Source organism: Tenebrio molitor, chromosome 4 (assembly GCF_963966145.1).
Source record: "Tenebrio molitor chromosome 4, icTenMoli1.1, whole genome shotgun sequence".
NCBI classification, from domain to species: domain Eukaryota; kingdom Metazoa; phylum Arthropoda; class Insecta; order Coleoptera; family Tenebrionidae; genus Tenebrio; species Tenebrio molitor.
The window spans coordinates 28,360,130-28,379,206 of NC_091049.1; the positions used below are offsets into that span (position 1 = coordinate 28,360,130).

At 37.1% G+C, this 19,077-nt stretch overlaps 5 protein-coding genes across 5 annotated transcripts; all 5 read left to right on the forward strand.

The window, feature by feature from the left end:
- The first annotated feature begins 2,118 nt into the window (after positions 1–2,118).
- LOC138129464 (putative gustatory receptor 39b) lies at positions 2,119–3,240 on the forward strand. The gene is made up of 2 exons (XM_069045761.1): positions 2,119–2,928; positions 2,980–3,240. The coding sequence occupies exons 1-2, from the start codon at positions 2,119–2,121 to the stop codon at positions 3,238–3,240; spliced, it is 1,071 nt and encodes a 356-aa protein (XP_068901862.1).
- A 518-nt stretch (positions 3,241–3,758) lies between these two features.
- LOC138129465 (uncharacterized) lies at positions 3,759–4,877 on the forward strand. Its single transcript, XM_069045762.1, has 2 exons — positions 3,759–4,571; positions 4,623–4,877. The coding sequence occupies exons 1-2, from the start codon at positions 3,759–3,761 to the stop codon at positions 4,875–4,877; spliced, it is 1,068 nt and encodes a 355-aa protein (XP_068901863.1).
- A 4,415-nt stretch (positions 4,878–9,292) lies between these two features.
- Positions 9,293–10,417, forward strand: LOC138129466 (putative gustatory receptor 39b). The gene is made up of 2 exons (XM_069045763.1): positions 9,293–10,105; positions 10,157–10,417. Exons 1-2 carry the CDS (start codon positions 9,293–9,295, stop codon positions 10,415–10,417), a joined length of 1,074 nt encoding a protein of 357 aa, XP_068901864.1.
- A 3,899-nt stretch (positions 10,418–14,316) lies between these two features.
- On the forward strand, positions 14,317–15,441 carry LOC138129467 (uncharacterized). The gene is made up of 2 exons (XM_069045764.1): positions 14,317–15,129; positions 15,181–15,441. The coding sequence occupies exons 1-2, from the start codon at positions 14,317–14,319 to the stop codon at positions 15,439–15,441; spliced, it is 1,074 nt and encodes a 357-aa protein (XP_068901865.1).
- A 1,613-nt stretch (positions 15,442–17,054) lies between these two features.
- LOC138129469 (putative gustatory receptor 39b) lies at positions 17,055–18,179 on the forward strand. Its single transcript, XM_069045765.1, has 2 exons — positions 17,055–17,867; positions 17,919–18,179. The coding sequence occupies exons 1-2, from the start codon at positions 17,055–17,057 to the stop codon at positions 18,177–18,179; spliced, it is 1,074 nt and encodes a 357-aa protein (XP_068901866.1).
- The last annotated feature ends 898 nt before the right edge of the window (positions 18,180–19,077 follow it).

Below are 19,077 nucleotides of genomic sequence, written 5' to 3' on the forward strand. Positions count from 1 at the left end.
TCCCAAGTACAATTTGAAGAAATCCAAACCAAAGAACTCAATCCAGATATAAAACGTGAGAATTGCCATTGTCAGTAGTAGGACGTGTAACGCAACAAACGTGAAATAGTACCATCGCATGGTACTGCTTTTGTTTTCAACAACCCTCAAGTTTTTGATTAAGACACTCCACTTGTGCCGTTTTAACAGACAGGCCACGATTATGCTGTAGAAAGTGTTGGCAATAAGGTCGGTAGTTAGTAGTACCCTCAGTACCACCTGCATCATTGACAGTTTTAAATAGAACGATCTTCTATTGTAGAAACTGTTTATGGTATCAAGAGCGTAGCACGAAAATACGAAAATTGCGTAGAACTTGTGGAAACGTGTTGGCGACATGTCTTTGGGGTTAGTGGGTGTCAGTGCTAAATATTTTCCGATCATAAATACTTTTTTCATTATTTCTAGGTCCATGTTGTTTGGTTTGTCGGGACTTACTAGAGGTTTGGTCGATAAATCTGGTGTTTAATTTATTTTGGGAAACTAATTGTAGAGTAAATAAAGCTAAATTAAAGAGTAATATGTTCCACTGTTTCGGTCGATGGGAAATATAAATACACAGTAAAATATCACAGTTGTGAAGAAAATCAATTACAAATTCTTGTTTATTTATTATAAACCCTCTCGAATTTTTGTGCAGCTTTATCTTGTTCCAACCAAGACTAATCGAAATTTATTTTGTGAAATAAAATCATGGTCTATGTCGTTTCATATTTTATTCCATTTAGAGAACGTTTGCTTGAATCATATCAAGAAGAAACTTTGTGATAGAATTTAATGAATGATGGAAAAAATCGTTGATCTGTTGATGTTGAAGCATCTCGCAGCAGAAAATTCTGGTACGACTGTTGAGACACTCTTTTATACCTTTGCACGTGATTCTTCACAATCAACACATCCACGACACTGACAATCTGGTACGACTTCAAGAATTCATAAAACTCCATCCTGAGGGTGTGGCAAAAAAATTACAATGAAGGTCAAGTCTGTGGAAAAGGATAGTCAAGAAAAATCGAACAGTTGTTAGAAACTTACCCAAAATGACGACCAAATGCCACAGAAACTGATTTATCAGAGTACTACGGCGACTGTTGAAGATTTTGGTACCTTCAAGGATTATACCCATATAAATCAGAGCTTTTGGATCACCGAAAAATATACTGAAGGGAATGGTACAGCTGAGCATATCGTTGAAAATGTTGATGGTTCCTTTCAAAAGGAGAAAATTGCGTTGGATTGTGATGAGCATTAGTGTTAGTACCGATGTTCTGGTCGTAGAAAATTAGCTTGATGTCGGTACTTCCACAGTATTATTTTCAAGATGATGCAAGCCAGAAGAGATTAAGAGTACTGCAAGTACATCTGCGACGCAGTAAAACTTTAGGAAACTGATGCCGAATTCAGACGTAAAACGCAAACGCCATCCAGAATACCGGAATGTCAAATATGGAGAACTTGGTGGTACCGGACAAGAGATAGGAGTTGACTGGTGGTAGCGGACAGTTTCCAGATCTGGGATCATGATGGTCCATTTGGGTTGCTTAGATTTACGATGTAGATGTTGTAGAAGTTGTGGGCGCTCTAGCAGTACCCTCGGTACTAACTGCATTGTGAACAAGAGAAGAACCAAAAGTGCGTACAGTTTTGGGAAACAATTTGGTGTTCGACGAGTGAGAGCTGCAAGTTTTCCAACAAAAAATATTTTCATTTTTTGTAAACATACATATTCTCTGGTTTGCCATGCTTGACTGAACGTATCGTGCACAATAAATCCCCTCCATTTAATGTGACGTTAATTTAGCAGATTGATATCTGTGTAAGTAATATTAAATTGGACGTTTGTTGTTTGTCAATACTTGAGGATAACTGAGCAAATGAAAATCATAAATCTCAGTCGTGACATTAATAAGGTCACAATTTGAATCAAAGAAACGTTGAAAAATCCTTGTAGGAAATAAAAACGGAAAGGGATTAATGAATTATGTGAACAATCGCTCTGTTTTATCGGTAATTTCCTGCCCCACGATATGATCGAACAAATTTTATTTCGATTTCGATTCAAATAGTTGTTTTGGACAGATGGATCTCGAGGTAATCGATACTATCTTTACTTTCAGCAACTTTGCCGCGCTGACACCGTCGTCGACAAACAACTCCAATCCCCACTCCTTGCAAAAACTCTACGAAATCTGCGTGTACCTCCTGTACGTAGTGGGTTTCTCAGCGAGCATTTACGCCAACTTTCCAATGTATCAGCAGATAACATCTATGGAATTCGTGTTGTCCATTTTGTACGACTTGAATCAGTTCTGCTACGTCTTCTACATTTTGATCGTGATGATGAGACTGAGAAGGAGCCGCTGGTTCAGACTTATCAAGAGCCTCGCTGCTGTCAAATCTGCGAAGATCAATATTCCACTCAAGTTAATTTTTGTAGCGTCACAAATGGTTTATTACTGTTTGACTGCTTTCGGATTTTACGCCAACATAGAGCAGGCCAGTATTACTGTAGCGGTATTCTACATGGGCGAGTTTTACCAACACTACGTTCAGTTCTTCTACCTAATGTTCGCCTCGATTCTTCTCATCTTGCTGCTGGCGCGGTACGAGCGTCTCAGCGAGACTCTGGCGCAACTAAGCCAAGCCAGGAGTAGTCAACTCCACTCGAAGCAAGTTGTTCTGAAGAAAATCAAGAACAGTGTTTTCACATTGAAGAAAGGCGTAGGGTTCTTCAACGACATCTTCGGATGGAGCATTCTCTTCACGATTTTTAGTTGTGGGTCCCGAACATTAGTTTACATTGACGTGATTATCAAACATATTGAAATGTTGGAGAGTCAGAAAGCGTTGGTTTTCTACCACGATTTTTGCCGCATTCTGATGTCTTGGGTAAAGTACTTCACATGTCCGTTGTTTGGTGTCACATTGTCATAATTCTAGGTTGGAATCTTGTCTATGATTTTTCTCTCCGACTCCATTTTGAAGAAGTACGACGAAATTTTAGCCCAAGTTTATTGCTTCGCAGGCGAGGTGGCCTCTTACGAGAACAAAGAAATTCAAGTTTTTATCGATGTTGTGCTGCACAATCGTCCAGAATTTAGAGCTGCCAGATTTTTTTCCATTGACAGGTCGACCCTCTTCAGCGTGCTCAATTCTTTGACCACTTTCCTCCTCGTCATCATCCAGTTCAAGGAAGTGTGAAGCGTTCTTGCTTTGTACTTTTGTCACAGTACTTCATTTTCCACATTATTATCTGCATAATGCGATTTTCTATTTCCAACAGTTACTATTGCACCAATGACTTAAAAGACAAACACTAAGAATGCGCAGAATTTTGGAGAACAATTTATTGTTGCGTTCTCAGTCGAGAAGTCAGCGCTACAGGTTTTCCACCTAAATTAATGATTTTGATTATTTGTAAACACATATATTCTTGTATATCGTGCTTAACTGAACGTATCGTCAACAATAAATAAATAAATAAAACATTTAGTAGCTTAATATTTCTGTGAGTAGAATTAAATTGAACCTTTGTTGTTTGGTTGTTTGTCGCTACTTGTAGGTAATTGAGCAAATGGAAAATATTTCTCAGTCGTGACAAAAATGCGGTCACAATTTTAAATCAAGAAACGTAGAGAACCCACGTAGGAAATAAAAATGAATTGATGAATTATGTGAAAGACTTCCATTAAGATTCAAGTAGCTGATGTTTTGGACAGATGGATCTCGAAGTAATCCACACCGTTTTCACTTTCGGCAAGTTTGCGGCGCTGACTCCGTCGTCGACGAACAACCACAATCCTCACTGTTTGCAAAAACTCTACGAAATCTGCGTTTACCTCCTGTACGTGGTGTGTTTCTCAGCAAGTATTTACGCCCACTATCCGGTGTATCAGATGTTAACATTTGTAGAATGCATGTCAGCCAGTTTGTACGATTTGAATCAGTTCTGCTACGTTTTCTACATTTTGATCGTGTTGATGAGACTGAGGAGGCGTCGTTGGTTCCGGCTTATCAAAAGTCTCGCTGGTGTCCAGTCTGCGAAGGTTAATATTCCACTGAAGTTAGTCTTCGTAGCGTCACAACTGTTTTATTACTGTTTGACTATTTTCGGAGTTTACGCTCATATAGAGCACAGCGGGCTTGCTGCAGCCGCATCCGACATGGGCGAGTTTTACCAGTTCTACGCTATCTTCTTCTACCAAGTTTTCACCTCAGTTCTTCTCATCTTGCTGCTGTCGCGGTACAAGCGTCTCAGCGAGACTCTCTCGCAAGTAATCAGAGCCAGGAGTCAACTCTACTCAAAGCAGGTTGTCGAAATTCTGAAAATGACGAAAAAGAGCATTTTCACATTGAAGGAAGGTGTAAAGATCTTCAACGACACCTTCGGATGGAGCTTTCTCTTCACTATTATTAGTTGTGTGTCCAGAACATTAATTTACATTGACATAATCATCAAACATAGTGAAATATTGCTGGGTCAGAACATGTCGGTTTTCTACCACGATTTTTGCCGTATTCTGATATCTTGGGTAAAGCAGTTCACATATGCGTTTTATGGTGTCACACCGTTATATTTGCAGGTGGGAATTTTGTCGACGATTTTTCTCTGTGACTCCGTTATGAAGAAATGCGATGAAATTTTATGGCAAGCTTATCGGTTGGAAAGCGAGTTGACCTCTTACGAGAACAAAGAAATTCAAGTTTTTATCAATGTTGTGCTGCACAATCGCCCAGAATTTAGAGCCGCCAGATTTTTTTCCATCAACAGGTCGACCCTCTTCACCGTGCTCAATTCTTTGACCACTTTCCTCCTCGTCATCATCCAGTTCAAGTGAAGCATTCTTGCTTCGTAGGTTTGACATCAAGATCTAGAATCAAAGCAAGAATTCCCTCTTTCTATTTCCCTCCACCACCCGGCGGCACGGCAATTTTGCCGGAGTACATACACTATTACGGATATTACTATCATGTAATAGTGCAATGCTAATTAACATAAATACCGGTGTTTTATTATGTTCTGTGTCAATGTTAAGGAACTTCCTCACGATATGACATGACTTTGATAAAATACCTTTTTGAATTTCAACTACCAATGTGTTCCCTAAATCCAGAATTTTAAAAATTTTAAAAAGAGATTGCGGTACTATTTCCATTGCTGAAATTATAAGTGGTAAAATCGATTTTTTTTGTAAATACCAAAGATTTCTCATAGCAAGGGAGAGCTCTAAATATTTATTAATTTTTGTGTTATATTATGTGAATTTGGAACAGCTATATCTAAAAGATATGCTTGCTTTTGTTGTTTATTTAAAATAATAATGTCTGATCTGTTATGCTTAATATGAATATCAGTTAAAACTCTTGGATCAAAATATAATTTGTAATTGTCATTTTCCAAACAACTTTCTAGTTTATACCTATAATGTGGTTGTGTATCCTTTGATAAATTGAATTTAACAGCTAAATTCATGCGTATAATTTTAGCGAATATATCGCGAAACGTCATGACGTTTCTTATATTCGCTTGAGTCAAAGCGGTGCAAAAAGAAATAATGTGTTCAATTGTTTCTCCTTCAGCTCCGCAAATCCTACATTTATCAATGATCGATTGCAAACCGCATATGTGTTTTTTATAATTTCTTGTATTTATAACACGATCTTGTATTACAAATACAGGGTGTTTTCGAAGTTGAGGTGTTCCTTTTAACATGTGATAGTAAGCGTTGTTCTAAAGAGTTTTAGCCAAAGTCACCTTAGTAAAATGTGTACGGCAATGAAGATTTTTGAAACCGGTCCTGCTCAAATTTGCGCTGATTTGTTAGAAATTAGAATTGGACGTTAATCAAAAATACTGTCAGAGTTGTCATCTAATTAGTCGGAATGGCTTTATTATTACGAAAATAATGAGCTCACAGATATGTTGCTAATGTATGGGCAAGGTTATCACGTTATCAGAATGCAGCTGCGGCGTCCAGAGAGTTCCAGAGAGTACGCAGAGCGATTTCCAGAAAAACACCATCCTGGGCCACGTCAGTTATTAATCTAGTACAGCGGAGAAATAGACAAGACCGGACTCAAAATTTTAGAAAACAATAAAAATATGCAATCAATTATCTCCGTTAATACAAACATTTTACTAAGAAGATTTTGGCTAAAATTCTTAAGAATAATGTATAGTATCTCGTGTTACGAGGAACGCCTCAACTTCGAAAACACCCTGTATAAAACCCTCAGTATCAGGATGAATATTTGATTTTTTAAGCTATGCATGAGAAGCCTGAATATTAATTTCGGGTTCTTCCAGTTCTTTAAAGTATCTCCCATGTAGAGATTTCTGTTTTATATTTGCTATAGTGTCGACTGTAATTACACGAGAGGTTTTTTTTTGTCCGGATAAAATTGAATTTTTTTACGATAATTTGGTTGCTTGGTAAATTGACGACACAAACCACCCGATAAAAAAACGAGTCCGAAGGACGAGTTATTTTATCTGGTGGTTTGTGGATTCAATTTACCAAAAAGAAACCAAATTAGAGTTTAAAAAATGAAATTTTATCCTGGACGAAAAAAACCTCGAGCGTAATTCGATAAGATAATTTAATGAATAATAAAAAATAATCATGAAAAATTGAATTGACCATTTTGCACTTCAATTTATTACAAGCTGTGTCAATGTTTAAGATTGTTGGTTCGTTATCATAACAACAAACAATAATCAGATTCGAAAAAGTTTGCCATGGAAGTTTAAGCACATTTTATCCAGGTGCAAAGTTAGGGCTAACTTTATCGGATGTCAAAGTGACAAATGCATCGCGGCTTATGGGATTTTTTATACATGAATTAAATTATCAGGTATACAGGTGTCTCAAAAATGGCGCCCAATCTCCTAAGGGTCTTAAAGAATAGAAGCCTGGGAAGGTAAATCTCAATACAAAATTTGATCGGACCAACAGATTTTGTATAACTTGCTCTTAAATATGGTAATTTCAAAGAGATGTATCTCCTTTATTACCAAATTTTACAGCTGAATTATAAATTACTTTACAATGTTACTTTTTCCAAGACCTCTTTAGGTAGTGGAACAACACCGAAGTAATTCTTTTTAGAGTAATGACCTACCAAAATACGCTAAAATAACAGAGGCAACATTGACCTCAAAGGAGTTGATTGTGCGTACCAACCGATGTTGCCAAATTTGCTTATTTTAAAATGTGTATAACTTAGAAAATAGTCAAAGGAAAAAAAATTCACAACGAAATTGAACTCAAGTCTTCAAATAGTTTAACCCCTCAAGAGATTAGGCGCCATTTTTGAGACACCCTGTATTTGGCTCAACAATATCTGAAATTTTTGTATCACTTAAATTTAAAGGTGTGTAATCTTTATTGGCTAAAACCAAAGCATTAAAAAAGGTGTTATCAGGAGCTATATTGAGGAAATAATTTTTTATTGAAGCAATTTGATTGTGCTGCAGTATTTCTAGATTTGAAAAACCCCTACCACCGTTTTCGCGTGGTAAATTGAATCTTTCAATAGCAGATCTGGGGTGATGGTTACTAAATTTGGTAAAAAGAACTCTGGTTTTAATGTCTGTAAATTAGTTTTGGACCATTTTATAACACCAAAAGAATAGGTCAACAATGGAACAGCATATGTATTAACTGCTTTAATTGAATTATTACCGTTTAATTTTGATTTTAAAATAGATTTAATTCTTAAATAAAATTGCTTTTCTAAATTTTGTTTTATAATTGAGTGTTGAATATAATTTGATTGATTAATACCTAAATATTTATGAAATTCTCCTTTATTTAAATTTTTAATGATTTCTCCTTCTTGAGTTATATATTCTAAATTTTCGTAATGACCACGACATATTGATTGCGTTTTACACTTATCAATACCAAAATTCATCCCAATATCATTTGAAAAATTTTCAGTTATTGTTAGTAAAATAAAATGTGATTCTTTTTAGATGCATAAAGTTTTATGTCATCCATTTATATAAGGTGATTTGATTTGAATAGTGTGGTATTATTATAAGTCTAATATTAAAACCATATCCAGTGCTATTTAATAGATTTGTCAAAAAAATAATGGCTAGACAAAACCATAAAGGACTTAAAGGATCTCCTTGATAAATTCCCCGTTTAATTTGAACAGGCTCCGATTTTAATTTAGTATTGTTTATTGATAAATTTAAAGTACTTCTCCAAAATGTCATAACATGTGATAAAAAGTTAATTAAATCCAAATTAATTTTAAGAATGTGGTACTGAATCATAGACTTTTTTGTAGTCTATGAATGCGGTATAAGTATTTCTATTATTTTTTCAAGCTTGTTCCATCATTCTCGTATCTATTCTCTATCTACTTTAATGCATGATGAATGTCATAATTTTATAAATTTTAGGCACACATGTGATTGGCGTATATTTTGATGGATTTTTAGTATCGGGCCAAAAACTCAAGAAATGTGTTAGGTTGCCTAATAAATCCGTTAAAGTGATCAGGTAAGCATTTATGAATACAAGTAAATTTTTTTAACCAAAAGTTATTAATTTGGTCACCTTGTTTGACCAGAATTCTTTAATTTCATTTATATTTGATATACCATTATTAGTTTGAATTTTATTATCTGTTAGTGCTTGTTCACAATAGACGTAAGACATAAGAAATACATAAGAGATACCTTAGTGCTTATTCACAATGGACATAAGAAATTTATGATACATGCAGTGTGTATACTATTAATTTTTAGGTAATTTATGAGAAGTGACCTCAGTGAATATTATTGTTGTGTACAAAAAGGCATGGAGAATCATATTCGAGTTCACTCTTTCCTTTCAATAGACTATCCCATGAGCGAAAACTCTCTTTATGACATTTTGTGTTACCATGAGTTACAATTAATGGCACCAATCATGTACAAAAGAAACAGTAAATAAATATGCGAAGAATTTTGGAAAACAATTTGGTGCTGCGATCTCGATCGAAGAATCAGAGCTTCAGGTTTTCCAACTACAGAAATTGTCTTCATTATTTTTCGGTTTGTGATGCTTGACTGAACTTAATATACACAATAAATCCGTGTGTGACGTTAAGTTAGCAGATCAATATCTTTGTAAATACAATTTAATTACACGTTTGGTATTATTGTTGTTCGTTCTCTTCGATTGGTAATTTCCGATGCAACAATACGATCAAATTTTATTTCCATCAAGATTCAAGTAACTGCTGTTTCGGACAGATGGATCTCGAAGTAATCGACACTATTTTCACTTTTGGCAAGTTTGCGGCGCTGACTCCGTCGTCGACGAACAACCACAATCCTCACTGTTTGCAAAAACTCTACGAAATCTGTGTTTACCTTCTGTACGTGGTGGGCTTCTCAGCGAGTATTTACGCCAAGTTTCCGCTGTTTCTGAATTTAATGCCTATTGAATTTGTGTTGGCCATTCTGTACGATTTGAATCAGTTCTCTTACGTTTTCTACATTTTGATCGTCATGATGAGACTGCGAAGGAGTCGCTGGTTCCGACTTATCAAGAGTCTCGCTGCTGTCAAGCCTGCGCCGAAGAAAATTCCACTCAAGTTAATCTTCGTAGTGTCACAACTGGTTTATTACTGTTTGACGACTTTCGGAGTTTACGTCAATGTATGGTCTACCAATCTCACTGTAGCCGCATTCTACCTGGGCGAGCTTTACCAAAACTACGCTCAGTGCTTCTACTTAATTTTCACCACAATCATCCTCATCTTGCTGCTGTCACGGTACGAGCGTCTCAGCGAGAATCTCTCACAACTAATCAGAGCCAGGAGTCAACTCCACTCAAAGCAGGTTGTTGAAATTTTGCAAAAGATCAAGAAGACCGTTTTGACGTTGAAGGAGGGCGTGGAGGTCTTCAACGATATCTTCGGATGGAGCATTCTCTTCACAATTTTTAGTTGTGTATCCAGAACATTAGTTTACATTGACATAATTATCAAACACAGTGAAGTATGGGAGGGTCAGGTCGCTTTGAGTTACTACCACGGTTGTTGTCGCATTCTGATGTCTTGGGTAAAGCAGTTCACATGTTCGCCTTGTGGTGTCACACCTGTATGATTTCAGGTTGGAATCTTGTCGACGATTCTTCTCTGTGATTCCATTATGAAAAAGTGCGACGAAATTCTGGCAAAAGCTTATCGGTTAGAAGTGCAGTTGACCTCTTACGAATACAAAGAAATTCAAGTTTTTATTGATGCTGTGCAACACAATCGCCCAGAATTTAGAGCTGCTAGTTTTTTTGCCATTGACAGGTCGACCCTCTTCAGCTTGCTCAATTCTTTGACCACATTCCTCCTCGTCATGATCCAGTTCAAGCAAATGTGAAGCATTCCTGCTTTGTGCTCTTGTAATTAAAATCTAGAATCTACTATTATTATTATTTTAAACAGCAATCAAATGTTATTCTACGACTTGCGCTTTTAAAAATACTGTGATGGTTAATCACTCGATTTTATAAATTTCAATCAAGATTACTCAGGGCATGAGACTAATAATAGACTATTAAACCTAGTTATATCTATTTTTCAAAAGACTTTCTATCAATGTAAATCAACTTGTGTTACGTCCTCTTCTCCCTGCCCTTCTTTGTTTATCGAATGTTTCAGTGGACATTAGGTGAATATTGCTCTACAGAAGAGAAAAAAAAATGACACTCAGATCTGACGCCATTGCTTTTTGTCTATTAAGATACTGCCCAAGTATTTTCGCTTTTCGATTACCTGTCATTTTCTGACTTTCATTAAAATCTAGTTCGGCCCAATACTTGGTCAGGCTAGGTTAGAGTATTGATACCATGATCTTAAAGGACCGGCGGTCTAAAGGCTAACGCTAAGGAGACCGCCGGAAAAAATGAAGAATTAGGGAGATGTCGGCCTTACCTACATCTACTCGTAGCTTGTCTTGGCAAATCTCAGAGAAACTCACTGTACCCTTCAGTTTGGAAAGAGTAGAGAATTATATTCTCTTCGCAAGAGATAGTAAAAAAGGAAAAGAGATTATGACGACAATATGAGACAAAATGCCCAATCCAAATTGAACCCGACGCGATAACCCTGGAACCGGTGGTTGAAAATAAAAGGGAAAAAGATATCGTGTGTTCCAATAAAAACTCACTCGCAGTAAGCCATGACTATAGAGATAGATAGACTGGTCATGTCGATTTTAGAATCACTGGAAGTAGTTCATTTGTTACTTACAAATTTTCATCATATTGTGAGTGACAGATAACCTATAAATTTCCTTTAGTAGTTCATTTCACATCTGGTACTAAGACATACTTCACTTTTGTCATGGCTTGCTGCGAGTGGAACACACGATACTAACAGGCCCAAAGGGTACCTCTCTTCACATGTCAGCTGGCCTAATGAGTTTAATAAAGACGTTGGTGGAAATTTGACTCAGGTAGATTTGACTCGCGGCTCGCGAATTAAGATTTGACTCATGAATAAATGACTAAGCTGGGCAAATTCAGAAGTTTCTGCAGTGACCAGCATTATACGAGTTTGAGATGCGAACTATGTGATCCGATTTAGGTTTTCCCCAATTAAATTGAACCTGACGCGATGCCCTGGAAATTTTCAGTCAAAGCCAAAAAGGTTCTAACAGACTTATAGGGTACTTCTCTTCACATGTCAGCTGGCCTAGTTGGTCACTGTCCCGTTTACGGGTGACGCAACTGTTTGTGCACTTACGCCGGACCACAGCTTATTGAGTGCGACGGACACTGGCGGTAGCTTCCCCGACGCAGAAAGCTCCCAAATAATGAATAATTAATGAAACTATTTTATAATAAGTTTGTAATAGATTGCCTTGGCGAGAACACGTTTCCCCAATCGGTAAATGCAAAAAGATCACATACTTCGCGATAAAGAATTTAATTCAAGATTCTAAAGACTCACATGGTCGTCAAATGCTCAAAGAAAATAATATAATCTTTACTTTAGAACGATAAAGAACTAAATGCCCTTTGACCAATTAAATCGCGACTACAAATAATGTACAAGAACTAGAGAAATAATTTACCTTGTGAATATAAAGCACGTGGTCACAAAATGGCTGCTGCAGGTACCGAACGTACCTCCGACTACTTTGGAAATCAAACCCCGAGTGAATCAAAAAAGCCTGTTTCCCGTTCCGCATTCGGTTTTATCATTTCTGGCGCACCCCACTTTCGCAACCCCTACTTGACCAGAGTGAACAATCAGCTCGGTTCTACTTTACGCCGATCGCGACACCTGTTCGATATCTCTAGAACTTTTGCAATTACAGAGTCCGTTTTCCACCAAACACAATTTAAAATGGAGCAAACAGAATTAAACAGGACCACTGAATTACTGACTCTATACAATAATAAAAATCAGCACCAAGAATTAAACAGAATTAAAATGAAACAAGCAGAATTAAAATGAAGCAAATTAACATTATTTTGAAACCTAAATTGGGCTTGAAACGCTGTTACGCAAGTGCCATGTCATGTAACTAAATTCCGTTGATCTGCTACATCTAAAAATTGTTCTACATTGGTTTGATTCCCCAAAACTGTTCTAATCAATTCATAATTTTCACTCTCTCTCTCTCTCTCACTCACACCTCTGATTTCTACGACTACCTAGCTTTACCGTTACCCTGTTGTCTCTTATTTCTACCGACTCCCTTTCTACGTTGCTTTGTTACTTTTCTAACTAAAAGTGCAAAAAGATTCTAGTTATTTTCTACGATAAAGCGCTCTATTTCTAATTTGCAATTCTCGCCCTTTAATTACAAATATGCCACAAATTTGAGAATGCTAAAAAAGGTAAATTAACCTAATGAACATTGATTTGGTGAATCTCTCAATTTGAAACCTGCTAACATCAAATTCATTAATTCAATTATCCCCTGATTTTAACTGGACTCCCCAAATTATCCAACGAGTAAATTTTGCAATGTTTATTTTCGAATGAAAACTGTTATCTTTGTGTTGTGTTCGGACCGGGCGCGTACCTGCATTTTCAAAGACAGGTTGGCAGATTTCACTTGAGGAATGTGGTACCACTCTTGCCGACAAACGCATGAATAAAATTTACAAATGTCGCAAATGAACGGTATTTAAAACATTTCGTTGAAATTATTTAAAAAATTAAAATTCTTAATTTATGGAACCTATTCGGACCGGTACAGTATCAACACAAAACTGAATGGACTGAAAAATTTACTGGTCGATTCTTAATGCGATATTGTCGCCTTGATCGAAACTGTTTCTTTCCAAACGAAGGAATTGAGTTGGGTTTTGATGAGCGTCAGGTACCGTTGGTACCGTCTTCTGCTCGTAACCTGTTCCTTTAGAAAAACTGTTTGGTGTCGGTACCTTAACAGTACCATTTTCAAGATGATGCAAGCAAGAAGTGTGTAAAAAAACTGCGAGTACAGGAGCAAGTACTCGCCGCAGTAGAGCTTTAATAAACTGACGCTGAAAAAGTCGATCCAGACATAAAACGCGAACACTGTCACCGTCCGTAGTACCAGATGGGAGATTATGAATGTCAGACATGGAGATCTCTCGTTGACTTGGAGGTACCCAACAGTTTTCAGATTTTTGATCGAGATGGTCAATTTCCATTGCTTAAACATGCTAATGATGATTATGATGAAGAAGTTGTGGGCGCTTAAATGTCGTGCTCTAGTAGTACCCTCGGTAATAATTGCATTGTGATCAATTTTACATAATGTGACTTTCTGTTGACAAGAGTTACTCTTGTACAAGTGAAACACTAAAAGTGTGTACAGTTTTCGCAAACAATTTGGGGTTCTCGATTGAGGAGTCAGAGCAACAGGCTTTCCAAAGAAAGAAATGATTTTCATTAATTGTAGAACCAGATTTTCAGGTTTGTCATGCTTGAAGGAACGTATCGTCCAAAACAAATCGCTTCCCTTTAGAAGTGACGCTAATAATTTACCTGTTGTTTTCCTGTGTAAGTTATATTAAATTGGACATTTGGTGTCATCATTGTTTGTCGATGTTTGGAAGTGGAAAACAAATCCCAATCGTTACAATCAAATTTCAATCAAAGAAACGTTGAAAAATCCGCGAAGGAAATAAAAGTGAATTGATGAATTACGTCAAAGACAACAATTAAATTTGTTGACACGTTCATTCTGTTCGATCGGTAATTTCCTGCGCAACAAAACGATCGAAAAACAGTATTTCCATCAAAATTCAAATAGGTAACTGGTGTTTTGGACAGATGGATCTTGAAGTAATCGACACCATTTTCACATTTGGCAAATTCATAGCGCTGACTCCGTCGTCGATGACCAACCACAATCCGCACTGCTTGCAAACATTCTACGACATCTGTGTTTACCTCCTGTTCGTGGTGGGCTTCTCAGCGAGTATTTACGCCAAGCTTCCGCTGTATCCGAATTTAATGCCTATTGAATTTGTGTTGGCCATTCTGTACGATTTGAATCAGTTCTCCTACGTTTTCTACACTTTGATCGTTATGATGAGATTGAGAAGGAGTCGCTGGTTCCGACTTATCAAGAGTCTCGCTGCTGTCAAGTCTGCGCCAAAGACTATTCCACTCAAGTTAATTTTCGGAGCGTCACAAATGGGTTATTACTGTTTGACAACTTTCGGAGTTTACGCCAACGTATGGTCTACCGATCTCATTGAGGCCGCATTCTACATGGGCGAGCTTTACCAAAACTACGCTCAATTCTTCTACCTAATGTTCACCTCAATTGTTCTCATCTTGCTGTTGTCACGGTACGAGCGTCTCAGCGAGACTCTCTCACAACTAATCAGAGTCAGAAGTCAACTCCACTCAAAGCAGGTTGTTGAAATTCTGCAAAAGATCAAGAAGAGCGTTTTCACGTTGAAGGAGGGCGTGGAAGTTTTCAACGACATCTTCGGATGGAGCATTCTCTTCACAATTTTTAGTTGTGTGTCCAGAACATTAATTTACATTAACATAATCATCAAACATAGTGAAGTACGGGACAGTCAGGTCGCTTTGAGTTACTACCACGATTGTTGTCGCATTCTGATATCTTGGGTAAAGCAGTTCACATATTCACCTTGTGATGTCTTACCGGCATGATTTCAGGTTGGAATCTTATCGACGATTCTTCTCTGTGGCTCCATTTTGAAGAAGTGCGACGAAATTTTGGCAAAAACTTATCGGTTAGAAGTGCAGTTCAGCTCTTACGAAAACAAAGAAATGCAAGTTTTTATTGATGCTGTGCTGCACAATCGCCCAGAATTTAGAGCTGCCAGATTTTTTTCCATTGACAAGTCGACCCTCTTTAGCTTGCTCAATTCTTTGACCACATTCCTCCTCGTCATGATCCAGTTCAAGCAAATGTGAAGCATTCCTGCTTTGTACTCTTGTCATTAAAATGTAAAATCAAAGGAAGAATTCTATTATTATACTATTATAAAAATAAATTTTTATTTTTATAATAGTATAATAATATAATTCTTCCTTTTATTATTATTGTTATTATTTTCAACAGCAATTAAATGTTATTCTACGTCTTGGGCTTTTAAAAATATTGTGATGGATAGTCGCTCGATTTTATAAATTTCAATCAAAATTACTCAGTGCATGAGACTAACAATAGCTTATTACTCCTAGTTCTATCTATTTTTCAAAAGACTTTCTGTCAATGTAAACCAACTTGTGTTGCGTGCTCTTCTCCCTGTCCTTCTTTGTACATCAAATCTTTCAGTGGAGGATAAGGGGAGCGCACGGTGGTTCCCCTCCTTTCCAGCTCAACCTGGGCTGTACTCGAGGGGGCAGTGGTTGAAAGCTCAACTTGGGTTAGGTCAGGTTAGGTTAGAGTATTGATACCATGATTTTAAAGGACCGGCGGTCTAAAGCCTAAAGCTAAAGAGACCGCCGGGTAAAATGAATTAGGGAGATGGCAGCCTTGTCTACATCTAGCTTGCCTTGGCAAATCTCAGAGACACTTACTGTACCCTTCAGTTTGGAAAAACTAGAGAATCTATTCTCTTCGCAAAATATAGTAAAAAAAGTAAAAGAGATTATGACGGCAATATGAGACAAAATGTCCAATCCAAATTGAACCTGACGCGATAAGCCTGGAAACTCGTAGTTCCGCCTAGTCTATTCCGGTGGTTGAAAATTAAAGGGCTAAAGATACCAACAGGCCCAAAGGGTGTGTGTCACGTGTCAGCTGGCCTAATTTTGTCAGTGTCCCACTTATGGGTGACGCGGCTAATTTTGTGCTCTTACGCAGTACCACAGCTAATTGAGTGCGACGGACACTGGCGGTAGCTTCCCGAACTTCGAGAGCCCCAAGATTCTCTCAATTTGAAATCTGCTAACATCAAATTCATTAATCCAGACCTAAAATGCGAACGCTGTCACCATCCAGAGTACCACATGACTGATTATGAATCAAATGTGGAGATCCTGCACTGACTGGCTCGTACTTGACAACTTACAAATTTTTGATTAAAGTGAATCATTTACGTTGCTTGAATATATTGATAAAATAATGATAATGATTATGGAAAAGAAGTTGTGGGCGTACAAGTCAAGATCTAGCGGTTCTCTGAGTACCAACTACATATACATATTTACTGGTTTGTAATGCATGACTGAACTCATAATCCACAATAAATCCTCTCCAATTAGGTGTGGCAGTAATTTGGCAGCTTAATATCTTTGTAAGTAGAATTAAATTGGACGTTTTGTGTTACTGTTGTTTGTCCATATTTAGGGGTAATTGAGCATGTGGAAAACATTTATTAGTGTTGACATAAATACAGTCACAAATCAAAGAAGCGTAGAAAGTTCCACGTAGAAAATAAAAATGAATTGACGAAATATGTGAAAGAGATCGATTAAATTTGCTGACACGTTCGTTCTGTCGATTGGTAATTACATGCGCAATGATACTATCGAATGAATTTTATTTCCATCAAGATTCAAATAGCTGGTATTTTGGATTGATGGATCTCGAAATAATCGACATTATTTTCACTTATGGCAAGTTTACGGCGCTAACTCCGTCGTCGAGAAACAACCACAAACCGCACTGCTTGCAAAAACTGTACGAAATCTGCGTTTTCCTCCTATATGTGGTCGGTTTCATCGCGAGTATTTACATCAATTCTTGGGTGTATCAGGTCTTGACTACTGTACAAATCGTGTTGGGTATTGTGTGTGATTTGAATCAGTTCTGCTACGTCTTTTACATTTTGATTGTGATGATGAGACTGAGAAGGAGTCGCTGGCTTCGATTGATCAAGAGTCTCGCTGCTGTGAAATCTGCGCCGAAAAAAATTCCACTCAAGGTAATCTTCGTAGCGTCACAACTGGTTTATACCTGTTTGGCTTCTGTCGGAATTTACGGCAGCATTGAGCATGCCAATCTTGATCTAGCCGGACTCAACATAGGCGAGTTTTACCAAAACTACGCTCAGTTCTTCTACCTAGTTTTCACTTCAATTCTTCTCATCTTGCTGCTGTCGCGGTACGAGCATATCAGCGAGACTCTCTCGCAACTAATCAAAACCAGGAGTCAGCTGCACTCGAAGCAGGTTGTCGAAGTTCTGAAAAAGATTAAGAACAGCGTTTTCACGTTGAAGGAAGGCGTGGAGTTCTTCAACGATATCTTCGGATGGAGCATTCTCTTCACTATCTTTAGTTGTGTGTCCAGAACATTAATATATCTTGACGTTATCATCAAGCACAGTGAAGTATTGGAGGGTCAGGACGCGTTGCTTTTCTACTACGATTTTTGCCGCATTGTGATATCTTGGGTAAAAGAGTACACATGTCCGCTTTGTGATGTCACATATTTTTAATTTCAGTTTGGAGTCTTGTCGACGATTTTTCTGTGTGACTCCATTTTGAAGAAGTGCGACGAAATTTTGGCGCAAGCTTATCAATTGGAAGGCGTGTTGTCCTCTTACGAGAACGAAGAAATTCAACTTTTTATCTATGTTGTGCTGCACAATCGTCCAGAATTTAGAGCTGCCAGATTTTTTTCCATTGACAGGTCGACCCTCTTCAGCGTGCTCAATTCTTTGACCACATTCCTCCTCGTTTTGATCCAGTTCAAGGGAATGTGAAGGAGTTGAATGTTGGCTCCTCGGGTCCTTCGTCTGCGCTTTTAAAATGATAGTGACGTGACTAACCATATGCTTAGTTCCAACCAAAGAAATTATTTTAATTACATATACAGTCTGGAAATTCAGTAACGCATAAATTCAGTAAATCCGTTGATATTATTTTTTTGGAAAATAACTCCAAGGAGTATAGCAATTTTAACTTCAGCAAATATCTTCAGCCTATTTTCAGTTTCTTATGTCATTTGTTTTTCATAACAACCTATATTTTTTATGGTTGATTTTGGTAGTACTTTTGATTCCGTTTCCAACCGTATAAAATTTTTAATATGTTATATTTCAAAAAAATCGAGAGTAACAGTGTTAAATATCAAATATTGAAAATTCCTTAATTTTTAAATTTGACGGAGAGTCATCGACGGCACATTTCTTTTTATTTTAAAATTATAAAAGTAGTTGAAAATCGAACTAGAAATTTATTATCTGCTCAATTCAAAGTTGGTAAAAACGATGACTTCGTGAGGCAAACATTGTAATAAAAAAGAAGTTAATTGATTAACCAGGAAAAAATTCTAACAATAACTTCAAACACAAAAATAAGCACAGAAATAACATTTTAAAAATAATATTTACAGTAAATATTCGAAGTGACGACCATGTACCATCTGACAACACCCAAGGCGATTATTAAATTCATTTCTAATATTCTGGATAGCTCGATATGATATTAACCTAATCTCATGTTGAATTCTTTGCTTGAGATTCTCTAAATTATTAGGTCGATTGTCATACAGTTTACTTTTTAAGCACCCCAATAAAAAGTAGTCTAATTGCGACGTTTTGTTGAATTTAGGGAACGTCTGAAGTAGGTGTGTACTGTTAGAAAACGAAATGCACGGTG